This window comes from Mesoplodon mirus (genome assembly GCF_964341445.2).
Source record: "Mesoplodon mirus genome assembly, chromosome: 19".
Classification (NCBI taxonomy): domain Eukaryota; kingdom Metazoa; phylum Chordata; class Mammalia; order Artiodactyla; family Ziphiidae; genus Mesoplodon; species Mesoplodon mirus.
The window spans coordinates 58,967,280-58,982,516 of record NC_138995.1 but is presented as its reverse complement, the minus strand read 5'-3'; the positions used below and the strand labels follow the sequence as shown (position 1 = coordinate 58,982,516).

The following is a 15,237-nucleotide window of genomic DNA, read 5'->3' as shown; positions in this document are numbered from 1 at the left end:
ATCTTCATGTTACAAATGGAGATATCAAAGCACAGAGAAGTTTCATAATTTGCCCAAAGTTGTATGGCCAGTAAAGGTCCAAGCTGGCATTGGAACCTGGTCTGTCTGGCTCTAGAGTTAATACACTGTTAAAGTGCAATAAGCTGTGTGCCCAGCAGGAGGTAGAGTGTGACCCATGTGTGGGAAACTAGAGCCCCCTCCCGGACCACATGTGTTTACTGATTATTTAAAGAAAATGATTTGAAATAACACATAAGAATCTATATTAGTGGTTACTTCTGGACAGTGGGTTTAGGGGGGCTGAGCAGTGATGGGGACAGTGGTTTGTGTTCTTTTCACACCCTTGTGTACTGTTCGGCATTATGTTTCAAGTTGCACCCACGATCGAAATCTCTGACTCCAGAATCCAAGCTCCTAACCTTCAAACTGTATGGCTTCTCCCCACGTCCACACAGGTGACCCTGGCAGGCTACGGCTTCACCTTCCGCTATTCGCCAGGTGGCAGACACGTGACGTACACCGAAGGCAGCAGGAGCCCACATGAGGGGGACCTTGAGTTCATTAGCATGGACCTGCACAAGGGCTGTGGTAAGAGGCCAGAGAAGGGGTTCAGGACTATGGAGACATGGTTCTCGGACAAGGGCAGTTGTAGGTTTTCACAGCCACGGACAGCAGATGGCCAAACACAGGAGTCGGGCTGAGCCAGGGAGCCACCGTAGGGATTCAGAACCATGGATAGCGCCCACACGCATGAGGGCGTCGTGGGGCAGTACAGCGCCAAGGGCAGTGAGCAGTTGACTGCAGGGAAGCCCTGCAGCTCCAGAGGTTCACGTTAGGATCTGTGTAGACTTGGAACGTGAGAGTTGCCCAGGAGTCATCTAGGAGGGGCTGTTGAGTAAGCAGTTGGCTGTCCACGTCAGCAGCACAGGAGCGAGGTCTGGATGGAGACTCAGATGTCAGCAGTATCTCAGGAGTTGTCAGTTGAAGCCCAGGGATGGGAATGAAATTATCCAAGGAAGGTGTATGGGGAGAGAAGAGAGCACTTTGAGGAGAAGATTCCTTGAGGAGGTCTCGGCCTCTCCTTCCCAAACCCCTTGATATCATGACCATCCATGTGCCTGCCCGCATCCTCCCACTACACTGAGCTCCCCCAGGGAAGCGACGGTACCTGTGCCTCCAGCACCAGAGGGTGAAGGTCTGGCACAGTCAACTCTCAGTGTTTGTTGAATGCTTATATGGAGTGTTGTCTACATCATGTGATTTAGGAAAAAGCATAAGAAAAATCAAAGCCCGCTGTCTCCTTTGCCCACCCCTGCTGAGTGAGGCTGAGTTCAGTGCCCATCCTTCTGTGTTCCCTCATGCCCTGTTCTGTCTCCGCTATAACCCAGGTGATCCCACGCTATGACTGTCTCTCCACTGGACTGTCAAGGGCTGGGACCCAACCAAACTCTTATCTGTGTTTTAAGAATGTGGGAAGGGGCCTGGCACACAGGGCTCTGAGGACTCATTGAACAAATAAGTGCATGAATGAAAGACAAGTAGATGAGGGAGTGAGCTAGTGAAAGCAGGGATGAAGGGATGGCTGCGGGAGTGAATGAGTAATTGAGAGACCCACGAGGGACTGAGAGTCAGTGAGTGAGAAGTGAATGAACAGACGGGAGCCTGTATGTTTGGGTGGCTGAGTGTGTGAGCCCACGCTTGAGTCTGTGAGAGCAAGGAAGGGGGGGCGTGTCAGTGAGCGGGACATCTGGACTGAGCCGCCACCTCCTCCCCTCCCTCCCCAGCGCCCTCCCGCCGCAGTGACCTCCAGACCCTGGGCTACTGTCTGCTGAAGTGGCTCTATGGGACCCTGCCATGGACAAACTGCCTTCCCAACACCGAGGATATCATGAGGCTGAAACAGAAGTGAGTCTGGGGGTCAGCAGAGCCCGGCACTGGCCCAGCACCCCTGCAGCGGGGAACTGAAGCTCAGAACCCAACAGGGAACAGAAAAGAGGGGGAGGCGGCATCGGGCAGAGGCAAGGCCTCTGCAGTTCTCTGGAATCTGCTCTTCCGTCCATTCCAGCAGACAGGGGCGTGGGTTCTGGGGCCACACTGCCTGGGGTCAGACTTCAGCCCCACTGCTGCAGGGTGTTGGGTGGGCAGCTTAACCTCCACAAGCCTCAGTGTCCTCCATCAGGTGGGATCCTATTAGCACCCACCTCAGGGGGCTGTGGAAGGATTCGGGGGAGTCAGGTGCACAGCACTCAGCACAGAGCCTGGCCTGTATAAAATGCTCACAGTGTACAGGACACCGTGAGTCATTCACTCCCACGGGGACACACAGGCAACCTGAGCACTTTGGCCTGGGCCCTGCCTCGGCGTCTGGCAACGCTGGCCTCGTTTACATGCTTCCCTCACCTGTGCATGTAAAAGCGCCCGGTCCTGCTGGTTCTGTTTTAGATGCCCAGCACCAAGGACACAGGGCGCCTCGGGGCCAAGGGAGGTGCTGCTGAGTGTGCGGTTCAGCACCAAGGACAGAGGGCAGCTGGGCGCGGAGGGAAGCCAGCACAGGGGCTTTGGTCTTCAGCACCAAGGACAGTAGGTGGCTAGACACAGGGAAGCTGTGCAGGTCCATACGTTGGGATTCAAGATCTGGTATAGGCTTGGGCCATGAGAGTTGCCCCAGGAGGAGTCATCCAGGAGGGGCCATCCAGGAGATGGTTGGCTCTCCCACCTGAAGTGCAGGATTGAAGTCCAAGCGGAGCCTTAGACCCCAGCAGTGTCTCAGGAATTGTCAGCAGAAGCCCTGGGAGAGGATGAGAGATTATCCAGGAAAAGCGAGCAGAGTGGGAAGAGGGAGAACTCCCCAGGGAACAGCGTTGAGTCCGTCATACTTTTCAGCTCTCAGCGTGCTGTGTTGTTGGTTTGTGCTGAGCCTCTCTCTCATTTTCTTTTGCCCCCTTTATTACCCCCCAACTTCCTTCTCTCAGCTGTGGACACACATACTTGCTGAATACGTGTCCTACCGATATGCTTGTGTAAATGTACTTGTATCCTTACACTTGCATGACGGTGGTGGCACTGTATCTGACTCGCATAAATGGTATTCTGTTCTGAATCTCACCGGTTTCTGGCTTTTTTCACTCAACACTTTAACCCCATTATTACACGTGCACCAACTTGACTGCTTCTGACTGCTGCTTTCAAATAAGTTTGTATAGACACGTCTATGTCCTTAAACAACATGTGATGAGTGTATTTAACTTGCATAAATGGTACTGTGCTCTAAATTTCATTCTCTTTCTTTCTTTCACTCAGTGCTGTATTTTTTAAACTTTACATTGTTAAAGAAGCTCAGTGCTTCTCCTCAATTAATTTTAGATGTAGCTGTGTCCTTGAAAAATATGTTGTGTTTGAAATATGTTATGTTTAATTTATGCCAATCGAACGCACACCCAGATGCCATGCCCCAAATCTCACCCTCCTTCAGGTTTCAGCTTAGCCGTCACTCCCCAGGGAGCCCTTCCCTCACCCCCACTGCGTCAGGTCTCCTGCTTGTTCACGCTCAGAGGAGGGGACGCCCGTCACGTGGGCCCGCCCGTGATGACCTGTTCACGGCTGACCTTTATTGTATACTTTCGTGTGCCGGGCAGTGCGCCCAGTGCTCCCCTGTGTCATCCTCAGAGCAGCTCTGAGGTAAGGGCTCTCATGATCTGAAAGCACAGAGAGCTTAGGTGATCAGACCAGGTCACACAGCTGATTAGAGCTGCTCCCAGGTCATTTGACTCCAGAGGAGGCCCTTTCACCTGGAAGCTAGTATCTCCCAAGTATGGGAGGCTTATCGCACGTGGATTGGTGGTGTCTGGATGCTACCATTCTCCAGTCACCAAATACTCATTGAGCACCTCCCACGCACCAGGCTCTGTTCCAGGGCCTGGGGATACAGGAGTAACTAGGACAAACATCCCTGCCCTCAGGGAGCTCGCGTGCTAATGGAGGAGATAGACAGTACAGAGGTAGTGAAACACACAGCATGGCAGAGGTCAGACGGTGGGGGCCGTCATGGGGGCCGTCAGGGTGTGGGCATGCCTGCTCGTTTAGATTTAAAGGCCAGGGTCTAATGGCAGTGGTGACAGATGAATCACCTCCAGAAAGGCAGTGAGGCAAGTAGGAGGTCCCACTTCGGTGCTCATATGCCCCAGCATCTCTGCCGAAGGACGAAGAGACAGAGAAAGAGAGAGCAGCCTTCAGCTCCCACATTTCCTCTGCACCAGAACCTGCCAGAACATGAGCCCATTTCCGCCCATTTCCCTTTTTTTTTTTTTTTTTTTTTTGCGGTACGCGGGCCTCTCACTGTTGCGGCCTCTCCCGTTGCGGAGCACAGGCTCTGGACGTGCAGGCTCAGCGGCCACGGCTCACAGGCCCAGCCGCTCCGCGGCATGTGGGATCTTCCCGGACCGGGGCACGAACCCGTGTCCCCTGCATCGGCAGGCGGACTCTCAACCACTGCGCCACCAGGGAAGCCCTCCCTGCTTTCTTAATTTCTTTCTGCACTTGTTTTCTGGTTTTCCAGTAGTTATCCATTTTTGCACTGAAGCCAGGTGAAAACGAGTCACAGAATTAGCAACCCAAGTAGTCGGAGCCCACGGCCCAGCCGCTAAAGCGGTTGAGGCTGAAGTCTGTGAACTGCTCCTTGAAGCACTCTGCTGTGTTAGTGACGAGGCTCAGTTGCTCTTACGAGGAGACCCCAAAAGACTGCGGCTCAAACGAGGTAGATCTTTACTTCCTTCTCACTCACAGCCCCAAGGTAGGAGACCAAGTGTTGCGGGGTAACTCAGCCCCCGTCATACTGGGTGCAAGGTCTAGTGCTACTGACACCCGTTGCTTTTAGAGGGCAGGACCGGAAATGACATGTCTCTTGGTCACGTGGCCACCCCAAGCTGCAGTGGGGGCTGGGAAATGTCTCCAGCCTGTGGCTGCCGACCCCTGGGATTCTGCCATCACAGGGGAGAAGTGACACTGGGCGCCAGGTAGCGGACTCCTCCGCAGTGCCCCCTCTAGTCAGATTTCTCTGAAGGCAGGGACCGCGTCAGCTCTCTTGTCACCGTGTTGTTCTCAGTACAGCGCTTGGCACGTTGTGGGTGCTCATGAGATAGTTGCAGGATGGATGAACGACTAAGGAGAGAAGGCGTGAACCTTCTTCACACCCAGGCTTGGGCTTCCGTGTGGGCACATGGGTCAGGCAGAGGCAGCCCCAGCCTTGGAGGTTCCCTGGCCGGGAGGAGACACGCAGGCAGGAAGTGAGCGGTGCCTGTGAGGGTGGAGGCAGCCCCGGGGCATTTTGGGAGCAGAGGGGAGGCACGTGACCTGGCCTCGGGCCCCTGGGAGCCCTTACCCAAGAGACGCCTGACTCGGTCTGCCGAGGAGTTTCCCAGGCAGACAAAGGGGATGCAGGATTTCTGGGTAGGCAGCATGTCACATGGGTGAACTCCCTGTTCGTTCATTCGTACATTCTGAACCTGCTTCCTGAGGCTCCACTGGGTTGGATCCTCCCTCCCCCTACCTCCTCTAACTCCTAAGAAGAGTCATATCTCCCTTTTCACCTCTCTCCCACCTTCCCCTTAATAGGAGTTAAACAAATGTGACTGTGACGTGCTTCACTAAGAGGCTCTGCCCTTGCCAAGTCGGACACAGAGTAAATAAAATAAGTCTTAGTAAACACTTTCATATCAGTGACTTCAGAATAAGTAAGAGTTCCTTCCGGAACCCCAGATCCCAGCCACGATCACAGAGGGAGGGCGGGGAACATGAAGATGCTCCACAGGGAGCATCAGTGGTGATGTGGGACTCATTCTAGACACCCCCAGCCCAGCCTCTGTCGGTTGACTTGAGGCAGTAACCAAAGGGCCCACAAGGGGGCAGTGTTGCCACATGCACGTTTTCTGGAGCCCTAACCTGTCCTCTCCGACGTCTTACTGGTGTGCGTGGCTTTCTTCCATTCACTTAGCAAATATATATTCATTTTTTTTAAGTTCTAGCTCATGACAGAATGAATGAATAAAAGAAAGAGGAGAGGCAATTTGATTCCCCATGGCTTTCTGTTGTGCAAGGCCCCCAGCAGGGAAAGCACACACTCCGGTCAGAGTTGGTCCGTGCTCTCAAGGCTGCCCCTGGGCGGGGAGGTCCCACGAACACAGTGACAGCCTGTGATGGGAGAATTGCTCACACCATTTACAGTGTCCTGAGGCTGGCACAGCCCTTTTCTGCCCTCACTCGCTTGCTCGCTCAGTCATTTACCACATACATCCTGAGGCTGCTGGGGAGAGACAAGGGTCAGACCCAGCCCTCCTTGGGCACATATGAGAGTTGCTGTAGGGGATCCGTGGACCTATGCACAGGGTGTGCAGACACTCGGCAGGGATCCGTTTCCTCCACCTGCAGGGGTCCAGGGGAAGCTTCCAGGGGACCAGCCCTCAAGCAATGTCCAGAAGGGAGAGCAGCCACTCACTGGGGGTCAAGGTGGGGAAAGGCTGCCAAAGGCAGAGGAGCCATATGTACAGAGGCCAGGGGATGTGGGTGAATGTGTGACCTGGTTGGGCTAGAAGGAGTTTGGTGTGACTGGAGTATGAGATGGAGGGAGGAAGTCAGGGAGGCAAATCCACAGGGGCTGGTGGCTTTGCTGCCAGAGGTTTCCCAACAGGGCACTGGGGAACCACAGGAGGGCTGTGACCAGGGAGGGGCAGGGTCCACTCTGGGCATAGAAAGACTCTCTGGGGCTGTGGGGGGCAGTGCATGGAAAGCTGGGGAGGAGGCTGGGGTCCAGGGAGAAAGGGTGAGGCCTGTGCTGGGCTTAGAGCCATGGACAGAGTGGGGGATGGGGCAGAGAGTGCTGGGGAGCAGGAGGGTGGGGCTTGGGGACTTGTGGGCTGTGGGGCGGGGAAGGGGAGGACAGCACCCCATGCCTGGGTGGACAGTGGGGAGCCAGCCTGGTGGTCCAGGCCAGAGGAAGATACAAGAGGCCAGGGCTCTGAGGATGGAGCCAAGGAAGTGGATGAACTTTCATTTCTCTTTCTTGCTTTTTTTTTTAAATTGAGGTAGGTTTACAATAGCATGTTAGGTTTTTTTTTTAATAAATTTATTTTATTTATTTATTTTTGACTGCGTTGGGTCTTTGTGGCCACATGCGGGCTTTTTCTAGTTGCGGAGAGCAGGGCTACTCCTCGTTGCGGAGAGCAGGGCTTCTCATTGCGGTGGCTTCTCTTGTCGCGGAGCATGGGCTCTAGGCACGCAGGCTTCAGTAGTTGTGGCACGGGGGCTCAGCTGTCGTGGCTCACAGGCTCTAGAGCGCAGGCTCAATAGTTGTGGCGCATGGGCTTAGTTGCTCCCCGGCATGTGGGATCTTCCCGGACCAGGGATCAAACCCGTGTCTCCTGCATTGGCAGGCGGGTTCTTAACCACTGTGCCACCAGGAAAGTCCCCAGCATGTTAGTTTCATTATACAGCACAGTAATTCAGTTATATGTATATGGATATGTATGAATATATATGTGAACATATATATATTCTATTTCAGATTCTTTTCCCTTATAGATGATTACAAAATATTGAGTAGAGTTTCCTGTGCTATACAGTAGGTCCTTGTTGGTTATCTATTTTATATATAGTAGTGTGTATATGTTAATCCCAACCTCCTAGTTTATCCCTCCCCCACAACTTTAATTTTTCTTGAGTGGTCCAAGAGGGTGTGTGTGTGTGTCTGTGTCTGTGTCTGTGTCTTTATACATGTATATGTATACAAATATGTGTGTGGATAGACAGATAGATAGTTGATCCTCATTGTTCACAGATTCTGTGTTTGTGAATTGACCTCTTCACTGAAATGTATTTGTAACCCCAAAATCAATACTTTGAATGGCTTTCAAAGTCATTCTCAGACACGCAGAGTGGAGAAAATTGAGTGGCCCGATGCACATGATCCTAGCCGAGGCTGAACAAGGCGACACTCTGCCTTCTTGTTTCAGCTCACAAGTGTCCTTCATGTGGTCTGCTTAGTGCCACATTTTCCACACTTTTATGCTTTTGGGGGGGGATTTTGCTGTTTAAAATGGCCCCAAGCATAGTGATGAAGTGCTAAGCGCAAGGAAATACGTGTGTGAGATGAGCATCCTTCAGGTGTGAACTATAGTGCTGTTGGACAAGAGATCCATGTGAATGAATCAACATTATATTAAATAAGATGTCTTTAGGCACACAGGTAAAACCAGGTGATGTATTGATCAGCTGGTAAAAATGTTGCGATTGGAAGCTGTGCTTCTGGTAAACTCCTGGCTCAGAATTCGCTCCTTCAGTGTCCAAGGCATAACTACCGTGAATAATGAGAACTAGGGCACATCTACCAGACATCCTGTTTCAGAAGGTTGCTCTCCTTCCCTAAAAGGCCTTTCACATGTACCTCTGTTCTCTCAGGTTTCTTGACCACCCAGAAGGCCTCGTGGGACAGTGCAGTCGCTGGATCAATACCTCAGGTATGTCCCAAGGGGAGGGAGCAGGCGGGGGCCATGGAGGGACCGGGGCTCAGGCGCATCCCGGGGATGCCTCTCTTTTACACCCTTCTATTTTCCTTCTTTGAGTTTTCCAAATCACACATGTATTTGTGCCCCTTGTAGAAAAACAGAAGTCTTCCCCCAACTTTCAGAAGTGTGTCTGAACAATAATAACAGCAACACACACACACACATGCAACCACACACACATAATTTGGGGGCGTTTTAATGGAATCATATTACGTATATTGGTCTCCGATGTACTGTTTCATTTGAGATGATACCTTAGAGATTTCTGTGTCAGTACTTGTAGAATTTTATGAGTATTTCTCTTTAATTGTGGTATAATACACTTAATGTCAGTTAAAACTACAGTTCTGACTCGTTAGTCCTGAAATCCGTTTAACGGGTCAAAAACAGCATTTTTAAAAATTAAAAAACAGACAAAAAATATGAATGCCTTACAGAAGTTAAGGAAATGCCATATCTTCAGTGATACATATTTATACTCATATATATGTATGTGAGTAATGGGTTATAATTAGAAATACATCTTATATTTCTATTTTATATTATAAAATGTATTTCTAATTATATCTCTATTTCTGTTTTGTTTACCATTTCATTTGTTTTTTTGTTTATTTTTAGATTCCACATAGAAGCAATATCATATTTGTCTTTCTCTGTCTGGCTTACTTCACTTAGTTTGATAATCCATGTTGCTGCAAATGGCATTGTCTCATTCTTTTTTTGGCTGAGTAATATTCCATTGTATATATATATATGCCACGTCTTCTTTATTCATTTATCTGTCGATGGTCATTTACGTTGCTCCCCTGTCTTGCCTACTTTAGTGATGCTATGGATACTGGGGTGTGTGTATGACTTTGAATTAGAGGTTTCTCCAGATATATGCCCAGAAGTGGGATTGCTGGTTCACATGGTAGCTCTATTTTGAGTTTTCTGAGGAACCTCCATACTGTTCTCCATAGTGGCTGCACCACTTTACATTCCCACCAACAGTGTAGGAGGGTTCCCTTTTCTCCACCCCCTTTCCAGAATTTATTATTTGTAGACTTTTTGCTGATGGCCATTCTGACCGGAGTGAGGTAATAACCTCATTGTAGTTTTGATTTGCATTTCTCTAATAATTAGCGATGTTGAGCATCTTTTCATGTAAACCATCATTTTTAAAGCCAATCCCTATTACTGGAGATTGAGGCTGTTTTTGTTTTGTTTGGGGGAGTGGTTTTTTCCAGTGTCCCTGCTATAGGACGTCTACATTGCTTTCCAAACATGAGGCAGAAAGACAGCCGGAAAAGGATAGTTTATCCCCTCCAGCTCTGTAAGGACTCATTTTTTAATTACCTGAAATCCCTGGATTCAGATCATGTCTCTGCTGCTCAAGTCACTCTCCCCTCCAGCCTCGGGCTCTTGCTCCGTAAGAATGAGCCCCATTGGCAGTTCCCTGGTGGTCTAGTGGTTAGGATGCCAGGCTTTTACTGCCGAGGGCCCAGCCAGGTTCAATCTCTGGTCGGGGAACTGAGATTATACAAGCGGCGCCCGCCAGCATGGCCAAAAAAACAAAAAACAAAAAAAGACCAAGGAGCCCCACGGTTACTTTATTGCAGCTTTGCTGATTCTAAGCCAGTCACAGGGAAGTGGAACTGGTGGGGCCGGGCTTGGGGTGGGCGGGGCCAGAAGGAAGTTCAGCCCCAGGTTTACCAGCCTCTCTGGGCCTCCGCTTCCCCACGTGTAAAATGGGGCCAATAATAGCCCTCACCTCCCGAGGTTTGTCCCGAGAATTCAGTGTAGGTTACTGCCTTAGTTTCTGCTGCAGCCCTAATTAAACGTGCTCAGAGCCAGCCTGAGACAGACATTGCTCAAGTGGGAGCCATTACGATTATTGGTTTTATAATTGGCACTTTTAAAAAGTGTAATAATGGCATTGTGCTAGTTAGGGAAAACAAACAACAAAAAGGCTTTATCTTTTAAAACAGCCTCTATCTTTTTTTTTTTTTTTTTTTTTTTTTGCGGTATGCGGGCCTCTCACTGTTGTGGCCTCTCCCATTGCGGAGCACAGGCTCCGGACGCGCAGGCCCTGCGGCCGTGGCTCACGGGCCCAGCCGCTCCGCGGCATGTGGGATCCTCCCAGACCAGGGCACGAACCCATGTCCCCTGCATCGGCAGGCGGAATCTCAACCACTGCGCCACCAGGGAAGCCCCGGCCTCTATCTTTTAAACTCCATCCCTGGGGCAGCCAGCCTGGTTTTGTAAGCCACTGAACTAAGTTTTTGTGGGGTTTTTTTGGCTGCATACACTGACTTGCGGGATCTTAGTTCCCTGACCAGGGATCCAGCCCGTGCCCCCTGCAGTGGAAGCGCGGAGTCATAACCACAGGACTGCAAGGGAATTCCCCTAAGAATTGTTTTACATTTTGAAATGGCTGGGGGAAAAAGTCAAGAGAAGAACACTTTGTGACACGTGAAACCTGTCTGAAGTTCAAGCTGCAGAGTCCATAAATAAAGTAGTCTTGGTGCATAGCTATGCCCATTGGCTTCCTGCCTTCCGTGGGCCTTTTGTGGGAGAACAGCTGAATTGGGTCCTGGCCACAGAGATTCCCGGCGTACAAAGCCAAAAATATTTATTCTCTGGCACTTTACAGTAAAAGCTTACTGGCTCCCATTTAGAGATACCCACCAAATAGAGATAAAATTGTATAATCAGCCTGGATTTGCTTTAAAACAATACAGGAGGGGGAAGGGGTAGGGGTTTTGATGAAACAAGATGGGCATGAGTTGACAGCTGATGAGACTGGGTGACGGGTATGCTGCTGTTCATGGTACCGCTCTCCTGTTGCTTATGTTTGATGTTTTCCAAAAAAAACAATTTAAATCTTAAGTGGTCGTGGCAGTGCCAGGCACAAGAGGAAGCACTGAGCAAATGGGCACCACTGCTGAGACCCTCTAGGCAGAGCCCCTCAGGCTCTGGGTTGGGTACCCCTCTCAGGCTCCTCCCGTGTCTTGACCACAGAGACCCTGCAGGAGTACCTGAAGGTGGTGATGGCCCTCAAGTACGAGGAGAAGCCGCCCTACACCGCCCTGAGGAACAATCTGAAAGCCCTGCTGCAGGATCTGCGGGTGTCGGCCTACGACCCCTTGGACCTCCAGGTGGTACCCTAGGTGCGTCCCAGTGGGAAGAGTTCGTGAGGCTTAACCCTCTCCCCAGCTCCCACCGCTGTTTCCACCGATGCCATTTGATGTTTACACTCCAGGGGCCAACTTCCCAGTGAGCTGCTGCCTTTTTCCACAGGATTCTTGAACCTTCCAGCCCCCGGGCATCACAAATAGCAGGAACTCGACTCAAACTGGCTTTAAGGAAAAGAGCAGTCGATTGGCCCTTGTCACTAGAATATTCCGAGGGGGAAGCTTTAGGTGTGACTGGATTCGGGGCCTGGAAGTTAGCACCGAGATGTTGTCAGTCTCTCTCTGTCTTTCTCTGTCCCTTTTCTCATCCCTCCATCCCTCTACCCATCCACCTGCAGTCTCTGCTTTCCTTTGGGTCCCCCCCCTCAAAACCCCCCCTCTCCCCCACCAAAACCCCTGGCTCTGTGTCCAGTGCCTCACCTTGCTCGTGTGTGTGTGTGTGTGTGTGTACTCTAATGTTTGACTACAGTAAGCACACACATACGGGAAGTAGGGGAGCTAACGCCCAGGAACTAAAAAGGCCACACAGTACAACGCGTGGACGAACACATTGACAAAACATTCCACATCTTTATAAAAGGGGCTGTATTGGTCCTTTTTCGTTGCTGTTCCACTGAGCCCATATGGCCATTCCTTGGGATAATGGGGAAGGGCAATTCATACTGTTTGGTTCCTTCCCCCACAGTCTTGCAGCTCTTCCATGGTGGAGGTGAAGGATGCTCTTTATAACGCCAGTGGCTGGGTGTTTGCTTGCTTTGCCAGGGTTTTGTTTTCCAGACAAAACACCTTGAACACCCGTGTGCACACAGGCCTGAGGATGGATTTCTCTTGAAGGCAGATTGCTCTGTCTGGGGGCTGTACTCACTCCTTTACACTCCCCTTAGCACTGAGTGAGAGCGTACAGGAATCTGTGGAAGGTCAAAATTATAAACTCTGTTCACTTGACGGTTCATTTTGGCGAGGCGGCATGGATGGGTTCTGAGGAGAAGCTTCCCCAAGGCCCTCCCCTGTCCGTGGGGTTGTCATGTCTCTCACATGTCTGTCTGGATTCAAAGCTCGGTGTCTGTCCAACTCAGCGGTTCTCAGACAGAGGCAGTGTTCCCCCGGGGGCCACTTGGCAGCGTCTGGAGACATTTTTGGTGGTCACGCCTGGGGAGAGGTGCCGCTGGCATCTCAGGGTCAAGGCCAGGGATGCTCCTCCCTGTCGTGCGACACACAGGCTGCCCTGCTATCAGCAGTGTCACGGCCGAGGAAGCAGGCCCACGTGCGTCTTGAGGAGCATCCTTGTGGGTGGCAGCCTGTCTCCCACAGTGGTCTTCTTCCATTGGCACCTTGACGACAGGTGCTTCTTCAGCCCTGCAACGGACATCCCAGAGCTGAAACCACGAGATAACATGTGTGTCCAGCTCTTCACACAGTGCCTGGGTGCAGAGCGCTCCAAAAATGCGACGTTGTTTGTCTGTTTGTTTGTTTGTTCAGTAACCTAGCAGGCTCCCTGCCTCAATCACAGGCACTCTCCAAAAGTGAAGGCGTGACCTCCACCCAGCTTGCCGCCCTCCCAGTCTCTGTCCCCCCAACCCCCAGCTGTCCTGAGAGACCTCTGGGCCCTCCCACACCCCTCTCTGCCCCAGCCCTGCCCCTCCAGGCGGTTGCGAAGTCTCCCCTAGCCCTCTCCTCCGGGGCTCTTCCTCTGCCCGGGCCCCCCAGAGTGTGCTCACCTGCTGGCGGGGAGGGCCGGGTCACGTCTGTTTCTGCATCTCTGTGTTTCCCACTCACATCACTAGCCTGGCTCATGAATATTCCACCCATATTTACCGAGTGGGTGAGTCCAGCCTTCCCGTCAGTGCTGGCCTGTCTTACAGTACCTCCCTGTCCCCCACCCTCAGTACCATGCAAATTTAAAAGCTAAAGACCGAACGGCCCCTTTCAGGATCATTACAGCTCACTCTCTGGGGACCACTTACTCAGTGCCAAGTTTGTCCCTTGGTTAGGAACTTAATGAAGAGATGCTCCTTACGGAGCCCAGGGACTTTGGAGTAACTTGAGGATCATCTTGCCTCTGCCTTGGCCCGAGCACCCAACCACCCCTCAGATTCTAGGCCAGGCCAGGCTCAGTCCTACCTCAGGACCTTTGCACTTGCCATTCGCATGGTCTGTGACGATTTTCCCCTTTTTTAATTAATTAATTAATTTATTTATTTATTATTTTTGGCTGCATTGGGTCTTCATTGCTGTGCGCGGGCTTTCTCTAGTTGCGGTGAGCGGGGGCTACTCTTCCTTGCGGTGCGTGGGCTTCTCATTGTGGTGACTTCTCTTGTTGCGGAGCACGAGCTCTAGGCGCACGGGCTTCAGTAGTTGTGGCACGTGGGCTCTAGAGCACAGGCTCAGTAGTTGTGGCGCACGGGCTTAGTTGCTCCGTGGCATGTGGGATCTTCCCAGACCAGGGCTCGAACCCGTGTCCCCAGCATTGGCAGGCGGTTTCTTAACCACTGCGCCACCAGGGAGGTCCCTGCCCTTTGTTTTTGCATGACCGGCTCCTTCTCATCACTGCCTCTCAGATGCCGAGGCCTCCCCTTGTCGCCTTCTGGAGGGAAGCATGTGTTTAATCTGTCGTGTCTCCACGCTTCTCCTCCACATTGTAAGCCCAGCAAAGTCTTCTTGTTCCTCTTGTTCGTGGTGGTATCTCGCGTCCCTATCACACAGTAGGGGCTTAAAGGGTGCTCTTTGAATGAATGACACTGACAGCCATTTTTATCGTCTTCTAGAACTTTCAGCCTGCAGTTTGAAATAGAAAAAAAAAAAAGAAGATATGTGACTCAAGGCCTGCTGTAGAATCACAGACAAGCTTCTAGAAAGATCCCTCAAATGTGCATTCCTGCCCCTTCTTTAGATCATCCGTCTAGATCAGCCTCAGGGAACCCGGAAGTTAGGCTCAGATACTGTGAACTCCCTCCTTCAACCATCCCTCCCTTCAGCCGTGGTCTCCCGCCAGCCACTGGCATTTTGGACGGAGAAGACCCCCAATTCACAGACGGGGGTTGGGCTGGTCCTCTCAGTAAGGACACTGCGGTTGGCACCACTATGTTTTAGCAATAAATTGTTTCATTGGAGCTTGGAGGGTTGAGTGTCTGCAAAAGAAGTTCCTTTTGGAAAAATTTAGCTCATTTTTTTTTCTCCCACCCACCCATCCCTTCAACCTTTCACCCAGCCATCTACTCTTTCACACATCTATTCACACTTTCAGGCAGACACTCATCCATCCATTCTTTCACTTATCTATCCATCCCTCCATCCACCCCTCCATATACTTGTCTATCCACCCCTCCATCCATTCACCCTTTATCCATCCATTCATTTACTACTCACCCATCCACTTACCCTTCTTCTCTTCCATACATTCACCCTTCCTTTCCTTCGAGAAATATTCAGCAGGCATTTCTTGAGCACATTGCTATATGACATGCATCATGCTGCACAAAGGATCCCGATGAACCAAATACACCTGC

The 15,237-nt window shown here is 51.2% G+C and overlaps 1 protein-coding gene across 5 annotated transcripts in view; it reads left to right on the top strand.

Moving 5' to 3' along the window:
• VRK3 (VRK serine/threonine kinase 3) overlaps nucleotides 1-14,846 on the top strand; it is a 43,752-nt gene extending 28,906 nt beyond the window's left edge. For 3 of the 5 annotated variants that reach the window (XM_082606518.1, XM_082606517.1, XM_082606516.1), the window contains 5 exons: nucleotides 456-588; nucleotides 1,785-1,905; nucleotides 8,449-8,507; nucleotides 11,559-11,695; nucleotides 14,497-14,846. In XM_082606518.1, the coding sequence (XP_082462644.1) occupies nucleotides 456-588; nucleotides 1,785-1,905; nucleotides 8,449-8,507; nucleotides 11,559-11,695; nucleotides 14,497-14,517 (471 nt within the window). In that variant the 3' untranslated portion in view covers nucleotides 14,518-14,846. Of the gene's footprint in view, nucleotides 1-455; nucleotides 589-1,784; nucleotides 1,906-8,448; nucleotides 8,508-11,558; nucleotides 11,708-14,496 lie in introns of all 5 variants that reach the window. The other 2 variants (XM_082606519.1, XM_082606520.1) reach the window with 2 other exon arrangements.
• The last annotated feature ends 391 nt before the right edge of the window (nucleotides 14,847-15,237 follow it).